Source organism: Pristiophorus japonicus, unplaced genomic scaffold (assembly GCF_044704955.1).
Source record: "Pristiophorus japonicus isolate sPriJap1 unplaced genomic scaffold, sPriJap1.hap1 HAP1_SCAFFOLD_2028, whole genome shotgun sequence".
NCBI lineage: Eukaryota > Metazoa > Chordata > Chondrichthyes > Pristiophoridae > Pristiophorus > Pristiophorus japonicus.
The window spans coordinates 27,284-37,275 of record NW_027251724.1 but is presented as its reverse complement, the minus strand read 5'-3'; the positions used below and the strand labels follow the sequence as shown (position 1 = coordinate 37,275).

Here is a 9,992-nt window from a genome sequence, read left to right as displayed (position 1 = left end):
GGTTTTTCAGAACTTACAAAAGTGGACACTTACTCCATCCTAAGTTAGTTTGTAGTAAGTTTTCACTGCCGAAACTTGCAAAACAGGCCTGAGTGGCTGGACACACCCCCTTTTGAAAAAAAAGTACCTTACCTAAAGCCAACCTCAACTAACTCACTAGAACTGGAGCAAACTAATATCCGAGAATTGCAATTTCTAACATACTCCAAACTAAACTAGTTGCTCCATTAAAAACTACGAGTAACTCCACCCGAAACTTGGCCCTATGTTTCTATGTTTATCAACCCTTCACATTTGATTATATTGTGTAAGCGAATGTGGCAGCCAATTTTACACATAGCAGGATCTCACAAACAGCAAATGAGATGAATGACCAGTTAATTGTTTTTTGGGGACATGAGAAAGGACTGTTGGGGGAACTCTACTCTTCGAGTCATGCTTTGGGATCTATTACAGTAGAATTATATTTGACTTAAGACAACGGTACTTCTTTCTTATTGCCCTGTTCTTTGACATTCTTAAAACCTATTAAGACCAATCCTGAGTACATACGTGGGTGACGAGTTGGAGTTTATTGGAGTAGAGTCTGGAAGGCTTGAAAGGATGGCATTAGAGAAAACACAAGATTTTACGTGCAGTGTAGTTTGAGTGGAAATAGGTACAAAGAGAAATCAGAGAGGTGGGGGCGGGTGGGGGGGGGGGGGGGAGCAGTGGGAATTTAAGTGAGGATTGAAATTACCAGAGATGGGGAGTCATGCATTGCAGAACTTAAGTGAGAAAAGAAGAGAGGAGAATTTGGCTGGGGAATTGCCATGGACTTGGGAATGCAGTAGATGATCAGAGGCAGATTGGAGGGCAAAGGAAGAAGAGCTCAAATGAGGATATTATGTAGCTTCTCCTCTTCATCCACCCCTGCAGTCCTCACCAAGATCATGCCTGAGATCGACATCCTGTTCCCTATTCTAGCTTTTTTCAAAGTATTCTTCCAGTTAGTTGGCTCAATGGTAGGACTTCAACTTTGAGTCAGAAGGCAGTGGGTTCAAGCTCTAATCCAAAATTTAAGTACATGGTCTAGGCTGACACTGTGGGAATGTTACATTATTAGAGGTGTTGTCCTTTGGATGAGGTATTACATTGAGGCTCTGCCTTCCTGCTCCATTGGACATGGCAGTATTCAAAGAAGGAAAGAAATGACATTTCCATAAAGAAATAAATTACATTTCCATAGCATCTTTCTTAACCTCTGGACGTTCCAAAGCACTTTGCAACCAAATAAATACTGTTGAAATGTAGTCACTGTTGTAATGTAGAGAAACATGGTTGTCTCTGCATACAGCAAGATCCCACAAACAGCGGTCAGTAGCCAGATAATTTGTTTTGGCATGCTAGTTGAAGATTAAATGTTGGCCAGAACATCAGGAGACTTCCCCTGCTGCCCTTCAAATAGTGTCACTTATCTTTTACGTGCATTTGAGAGAGCAGACAGAGCCTCAATGTAACGTCGCATCTAAAAGATGGCACCTCCAGCACTCTCATTACTACACTGAAGCACTGAAGTGTCAGCCTAGATTATATGCTCAAGTCTCTGGAGTGAGGCTTAAATCCATGTCGGTCTGAGCGTGCTATCAGTGAAACAAAATTGACACCTGAAAAGGGAGTTCTTCAAGTTTCTGGCCAATGTTCCCCTCACAACCAACATCACCAAAAACAGATTAACTGGCCATTCCTTTGCTGTTTGTAGGATCTTACTGTATGCAAATTGGCTGCCAACATAACCAGCTTCAAAGGTAATTGATTGACTATGAAGCACTGTCAACATACTGAGGAAGTGAAAAGTGTATAAATGCAAGTTTTTTTCAAGCGGCCAGAATTAGAAGTGTGCAGGTTGTGTCGGAAGATTGTGGGGCTGTAGGAGATTAGAGATAGGATAGGGTGAGGCCATGGAGGGATTTGAAAACAAGGATAAGAATTTTAAAATTGAGGCGTTGCTTAACTGGGAGCCAGTGTAGGTCAGCGAGCCTGGGTGATGGGTGAACAGGACTTGATGTGAGTTAGAACATGGAAAGCAGAGTTTTGGATGACGTCAAGTTTACGGAAGGTAGAACGTGGGAGGCCAGCCAGGAGTGCATTAGAATAGTCAAGTCTACAGGTAACAAAGGCATGGATGAGAGCTTCAGCAGCTGATCAGCTGAGGCAGAAGCTGAGTTGGGCGATGTTCCGGAGGTGGCAATAGGCGATCAAATATGACCCCAAGGTTGTGTAGTCTGGAGTCGGTGGTTAGGGAATGGAATTTGTGGTGGGGACAGAAGACAATGGCTTCGGTCAATGCACTATTTATGAATGTCAGACAAACAGTCTGATATTTTCGAGACAATGGAGGGGTCCGGCGAGGTGGTGGTGAGGTCGAGCTGGATGTCGTCAGCGTTCATGTGGAAACTGACGCTGTGTTTTTGGATGATGTCGGCAAGGGGCAACATATAGATGGGAAGGGGCCAAGGATAGATCCTTGGGTGAAACTAGAGGCGCAGGAAGAGAAGCCATTGGAGGTAATTCTCTGGCTACAATTAGATAGATAAGAATGGAACTAGGCGAGTGCAGTTCCACCCAGCTAGACGACAGTGGAGCGACGTTGGAGGAGGATGGTGTGGTCAAAGGCTGTAGACAGGTAGAGAAGGACGAGGAGGGATAGTTTACCTTGTCATAGTCACATAGGATGTAATTTGTGACTTTGATGAGAGCCATTTCGGTACTGTGGCAGGGGCGGAAATCTGATTCGAGAGATTCCAATATGGAGTTCCGGGAAAGATGGGCATGAATTTGGGACACGACAACACGTTCAAGAACTTTGGAGAGAAAAAAGAGGTTGGAGACAGGGTGATAGTTTGCAAGGATGGAGGGAGTCGAGGGTTGTTTTTTTTTGGGGGGGTGGGGGTGATGACGGCAAACTTGAAAGAGGGGGGCAGAACCTGAGGAAAGAGAACTGTTAACAATATCAGCTAACATGGGAGCCAGGAAAGGAAGTTGGATAGTCAGCAGTTAGGTGGGAACCAGGTCGAGGGAGCAAGAAGTAGGTCCCATGGACAAGATGAGCTCATGAGCGGTGATCGGCGAGAAACTGGGGAAAGATACGAGTTCAGGGCTAGGACACGGGGGAATCTTAGAGGAAGTTTGGTCCAGAGGACTAGAGGATGAGAGGGAAGTGGCAAAGGCAGCTGATCGAATGGTCTCAACCTTGGCGACAAAGAAATCCATGAGCTCGTCGCACTTGTTGGAGGTGAGGTTAGAGGAGACGGGAAGAGGTGTTTAAGAAGATGGTTTGCAGTAGAGAAAATAATCTGGGGTTTATCTTTGCATTCCAGAATGATCCTGGAATAGTGAGCAGATGTGAGCAGGACCCGATAGTGCTTTATCTGGTCCAGCCAGATCTGGCGATGAATGGCATAATCGGTCAAGTGTGTGTCCCTTGAATTTAAAGGAGCGGAGATGAGGGCTTTACCGGGGGAACAGCTGGGGTGAGAGAGAGTAATGGTTTTAATGGGGGACAAGGACATCAATGGAGGTGGTGAAGGTATGGTTGAGCAGATCGATAGCTGCATCAAATGTCATAGTGAATGGAGGACAGTGACTCACTTTGTCACCTTAAAGTAATGGAATAGTTTATTAAATTAGTATAAAGTTAATTGCCAGTTTTGTATTGATTCCTAAACTAGGATGAAGATCCTGACACCAGCTGGCTGCTCCTGTCCGAGGATGACTTGGTTACCCTTTTGTCACAGTTTCCTTTTGATGAACTGTTTAAACAATTACTTGGGATAACTGTTAAAGGTAATACTTTTCTTTTCTAGGCAGATTTCTCATGAAAATGTTTACTAACTTCGTTGATTTTACAATTACAAGAGCATTATGCTATGGTAAAGCACAACATATTAGTCTGTTACGAAGGGGAAAGTGAAAGTACGAATGCCGGTCGATAAGGCCATTAAAAAGACCAATGGCATTTTTGGATTTATAACAGGACATAAAGTACAGGAATGAACAGCCAATGATAAATTTATATGCAACATTGGTTAGAGTACTGTGTGGAGTTCAGGGCGCTCCTTTGTAAAAAGGACATTGAAGTCATACAGCACATGCAGCATAGATTCACCAAGATTAATCCAGGGAGGGGAAACTATAATTATGAGGAAGAACTTGGGATATGTGGGATATTTCCACTAGAGCAGAGAAGACTATTTTAATAGAGTTTTTTAAAATTATGAAGGGTTTTGATAGTGACTAGCAAAAGATTACTTTCCTTGGATAGTGCATCAGTGATGAGGGGGTATCACTTTAAACTGTTCCCTAAGAATAAGACAAGAGTAAGGAGAAATTTCTTTACAGGATTGTTGGAGCATGATGTGCTTTGACACATCTTTTAAGGGAAACGTGGATCAATATTTGAAACAGGAAGATACAGGGCAATGTGAGAGAAAGTAGGGTAGTGGGATTTGTTTTGGATTGCACTAGCAAAGAGCCAGTTCAGACACAGTGGACCAAAAGTCATCCTGTGTTGTAAGCTTCTCTGACTGTTCGAAGAATATTTTGGCAGTGTTTGCATCTGCTACTGTGTTCCTTTCACAGCTCTTTCTCCTTCAATTAAAAATGTTTTTCTTAATGGGATCTTAAGTGCTTCAGCATTTCTTGTGTAGGAGCCTCTGAGTAACTATTTACAAAGAGCAAATCAGTTAGCATGAATGTCACTAGAGGACCACACAATTGTAAAGTCTGCAAATTTACATAATGTCTTGAGATTTTAACAGACTTGTAACTTCAGTGCGTTCATTCAGATAAAAGAAAGCATGATGCACCATCTCATTTTTTGTACTATTGTGTAAAAAAAACTCAATAAAAAGATTTAGTCACATCTGGTGTGCAATGAACTTGGGAGGTTTTTCTAAATAACTTGTATAATAATGATTGCTTCCATATAATGTTGGCTAAAGTAAGATTTTAAAGTTGATTTCATCATCATCATAGGCAGTCCCTCGGGGTCGAGGATGACGTAATTGATTTATAATGTTTGGCAAAATCTTTTTCACTTCACTTGATTTCATATGTTGACAGGTGAATACAAGCCAGAAAAAACAACATGTCAACAGATGATGAAGATCATTGGATTTGCATCCTCGTTGGTAGAGCTTCTGGCTGTGGGATTGGAAACTTTTAATAGAGTACGATACAGACAGTTTGTGAAAAGGATTGGTCAGATGATCAGGTGAGAGAAGTGAAAATGTTATACCCAATCACACGATTTTTTTACTTTGTATTCGTAAAATAAAAGCAGTACTTATCTTTAATGCCTTTAATGTAGCAAAGTATCCCAAGAAGTTAAAAAACTCCATCACCAAACCAAAGGAGAGATTAGGAAATAAAAACAAGAAACTGCTGGAAATACTCAGCAGGTCAGGCAGCATCTGTGGAGAGAGAAACAAAGTTAACGTTTCAGGTTGATGAGCTTTCATCAGAACAGAGGTTAGGAAGAGTGACTAAAAGTTTGGTCAGAGGTGGGTTTTAAGAAGAGCAGAGGATTTGAAGAGGCAAAGGGGTATAGGGATGCAATTGTAGAGAATGGGGTCCAGGCAGCTGAAAGCATGGAAGGTGGTTACAAAGATAGGGAGCTGTGAAGACATGGAGAGATTTAAACACCTGGATGAGAATTTTAAATTGAGGCATTTGAGAACGGGGAGCCAGTGTTGGTCAGCGAGGATAGGTCGATTGGTGAGTTAAATGGTGCGGGATACAGGCAGCAGAGTTTTGGATAGTGCAATTCTTTATTGGCCCGGATTTTCCGGGGCCTATGACCGCACACATGGTGTGCACAAGCCGTAAGTGCCCTGCAAGTTCTGGATTTCTGTGCCCAGCTAATGCCGGTGAAACTCTTGCGCCTGGTAAAAGTAGGTATAAGGCCTTTTACCAGCATAAGAGTTAAATTTCTTTTAAACTTTTAAAACTAGTTTAGTTTATTTTTAGCCCGTTTAGAACATTTACATTTATTTTAAAAAAAATTTAATTATTTTAATTAATTTTGAACATGTAATGATTTATTTTTATTTAACTGGTGTGTGATTGTGTTTTATAGGGGATTCCTATTCATGAATATGGGGCTTCCGTACGTAAATGGAATCCCCATAATCATAATGGGGATCCCCTTTCTGATTGGTTGGGCTTGCCCATGTGATCTCAGGGGCGCTTGCGAACTGCATGCAGCCCTGAGAAAAGTGGGCCTTTACGCATGCTTACACGTAGAGGGCCAGGAACACAGTGTTCGAACCTCCAGGACCATCAGGTAGGTTCGTACTTTTTTTCAAGTTCGGAGGCATTCGCTCGCGGGAAGCCTTCAACCACAAATTCATGCCCATTGTTTCATTCTCCATTTCCAGTTTTCCCATTTGAGGTGGAAGATTATGCATTATCCATGTAACCTTCTCACAGCAGGTTTTCCAGTACCAAGTTCCCATGTTCTGTCTTTGCTTTGTTCTTCCTTTCCTATTTTGATGAGAACATAATAAAACAAAGGAAAATAAAATGCTATTCAACCTGTCAAATCTCCCTCATTCCAATGACCATGTCCAGTTTAGAAACATAGAAAATAGGTGCAGGAGTAGGCCATTCGGCCCTTCAAGCCTGCACCAGCATTCAATATGATCATGGCTGATCATGCAACTTCAGTACCCCATTCCTGCTTTCTCTCCATATCCCTTGATCCCTTTAGCCGTAAGGGCCACATCTAACTCCCTTTTGAATATATCTAACGAACTGGCCTCAACAACTTTCTGTGGTAGAGAATTCCACAGGTTCACAATTCTCTGAGTGAAGAAGTTTCTCCTTATCTCGGTCCTAAATGGCTTACCCCTTATCCTTAGACTCTGACCCCTGGTTCTGGCCTTCCCCAACATCGGGAACATTCTTCCTGCATCTAACCTGTCCAATCCCGTCAGAATTTTGTACATTTCTATGAGGTCCCCTCTCATTCTTCTAAATTCCAGTGAATATAAGCCAAGTCGATCCAGTCTTTTTTCATATGTCAGTCCTGCCATCCCTGAAATCAGTCTGGTGAACCTTCACTGCACTCCCTCAATAGCAAGAATGTCCTTCCTCAGGTTAGGAGACCAAAACTGTACACAATATTCAAGGTGTGGCCTCACCAAGGCCCTGTACAACTGCAGAAAGACCTCCCTGCTCCTATACACAAATCCTCTCACTATGAAGGCCAACATGCCATTTGCCGCCTTCACCGCCTGCTGTACCTGCATGCCAACTTTCAATGACTGATGTACCATGACACCCAGATCTTGTTGGACCTCCCCTTTTCCTAATCTGTCACCATTCAGATAATATTCTGCCTTCCTGTTTTTGCCACCAAAGTGGATAGATTACATCGCTTAAACTTAATTTTCCATGGTAATGTTTTGCATAAATATTCTTTAATTCCCAAATATCAAACTGCAAGAGGCCAGTTGAGTGTGGAGTTTAGACACAGCGGGAATGATTAGGACAAAAGTACTGAAATTTCCATTTATATATTTTACTGTATTTTGAATTGAACTGAAATGTTATTTATCTGCTCAATACTGGGAGCAGTTTAGATTTGTTATTTTGGTGCCTGGAATATTGGCTGATTTAAGCAGTAATCGGTTAATTAATTAGGTAAATGAGCGGTGTTTCCTGGCTGTTTTTCCCATGACAGTTGGGATATTGTGCAAGTTAAGACAGTATAATTTTGAACTGAGTAACAAAAGATTGCCCCCAGTTATGAGAGATAGTGGAGAATGAAAGGCCAGAAAAGTTTGGAGTTTAACCTCGTGCGAGTTCAACATTAAGGTGCAGTTGGAAAAAAGTATTTTCTGTACTTGTGTGAAGTTTGTAAGTAGCGTTTGATTCTTGTGAGAGAATGATGCTCGTGGGTTAAAACTGTGTTCATTTTTAAGTTGGATGCAAAGAGATGTCAGTACAGGGGATTTGTGATGTGTGATGTAGAGTGTGATATGTGTGCCATCATTGATTCTCAGTGTATCCAGTGGCAGCACATTTGCACTAAATGTTGAAAAAATTGAGTCTTTGGAGAAGGATAGTAGAGAAAAAGAAAAGTGGGTGACTATCCAAAGTGTAAGCTGAGGGAGAAGGGACTCGCAGGTGCAGGGCACCTCCAATTTATTGGTACTATCTAATAGGGTTGAACAATAACAATAACCCAGAAGAGTGTGCTTCAGAGCAACATTGTTGCACAGTAGAACAAGGGCTATCCGGGAGGTGAGAGATAGGTGGATTACAGGAATACGAGAGTGGTAGTAGTGGAGATTCTGTAGTCAGAAGTATAAGCAACTTTTTTGCACTTATGATCAAGAGACTTGAATGGTATGTTGCTTCCCATGTGTCAGGAACATTCCTTCTCACAGAATGGGTGAAAAAACATCTGGAAAGGGATAAATAAAATGGCAGCGTGATGGGGAAAGTCTAGGTTTGGGACGAGAGAAGGGAGAGTAAGTTTAATAAAGTTATTGGAATAGAAGCAGAAGGCTTAACTGAAATAAATAACGAGAAAATAGAGAGGGTATGACGTTGTGAGGGAGAAAAACACTGATGTAGAAGAGGCCAGGGATATCAATAACATAAAAGAAAACCAGGAAAAATAATAAGCGCCAACAGCAGAGAAAAATTGGGAGTCCAGATTGATTGGTACAAAGCATTCAAAATAAAATTGGAGCATTAGAAGCATTACCAGTGATTGAGGAATATGATATAGCAGCTTTAATGGAGACATGGTTTAGGTTTGGACAGGACTGAGAACTGGTTATAACATTTTCAGAAGACATAGAGAGGGGAAAAAGGGATGTGGGATGGCAGTGTTAGTAATGAATGTACGGTTGCCTAGGGGATGCATTGAGAGAATCGATAGAGTGATAGTTAAGAAAGGAGAAGGCAAATGGTAAAATTCTCTGTGTGTATTACAGATCATCAAACAGGGAGCAGGAGACCGAATAGAATCATGTGCAAAAACAATAGGGCGATAATATTGGGTGATTTTAACCAGATGGAAATAAACATAACAAATATGGTTGAAGTGGGGAATGCTTTTTTAGACTGCACCAGGACTGCTTCCTAGATCAGTGTTTCTAGTCCAACAAAGAAAGAAACATTGCTTGATTTTGATCTGGGAAATGAGGTAATGGGTCTGAATTTGCGATTGGCGGCGTAGCTAAGGAGTACGCCACCGACATCGCAAGGAAATCCGCGCCTACCTCATGTGATCCTCCCTGCGTAAACTTCCTTTCAAACGCCGCAGAGCTCCATGCAGCATACACCCCCAGAGTCCAGGAGCGACCGTTGTGCATATGCGAACCTGGGATCACATAGGGCGGTGGTTCTTTTACTTCCTGGCTTTTAGCCAATTGCCAACCCAATACACCCAAAGTGAAATTCTGGGTAAACTCAATGGGAATACCGGGAACCTTTCTTTGTCTCTCCTTTATATAGATAGATTTCAGTTTCTATTTAATTCAACGTGACTCCGAAAAGAATTCTGTCGTTCTCTCATAACAACAAACATTTATTACAAATCTCCTTTTAAAACAAAGTATTGCAAAACTTTCATTTTGCCAATTTTTGCCATTACAAATTTCTCATTATAACAATCAGTGCAGACCATTCATTATGTTATTGCAAACAGTTTATGTAAAAATTTATTGTCTCAAACTATGCATTGTAAAAAAAAACTAACACTAAAAGGCTGCCATTATAATAAATTTTGGAACTGCAATCTTCTCATGGTAACAATCTGTTATTGTAAACATAAACATAGAAACATAGAAAATAGGTGCAGGAGCAGGCCATTCAGCCCTTCTAGCCTGCACCGCCATTCAATGAGTTCATGGCTGAACATGAAACTTCAGTACCCCCTTCCTGCTTTCTCGCCATAACCCTTGATCCCCCGAGTAGTAAGGACTTCATCTAAC

General features: G+C 41.6%; 1 protein-coding gene across 1 annotated transcript in view; it reads left to right on the top strand.

The window, feature by feature from the left end:
• Positions 1-2,805: 2,805 nt before the first annotated feature.
• The window catches only part of LOC139244092 (ectopic P granules protein 5 homolog), a gene marked incomplete at its 3' end in the record, with an annotated part of 31,866 nt that continues 24,679 nt past the window's right edge, over positions 2,806-9,992 (top strand). The window contains exons 1-3 of the mRNA XM_070870969.1: positions 2,806-2,862; positions 3,711-3,825; positions 5,104-5,254. Coding sequence (XP_070727070.1) covers positions 2,806-2,862; positions 3,711-3,825; positions 5,104-5,254 — 323 coding nt within the window. The remainder of the gene's footprint in view (positions 2,863-3,710; positions 3,826-5,103; positions 5,255-9,992) is intronic.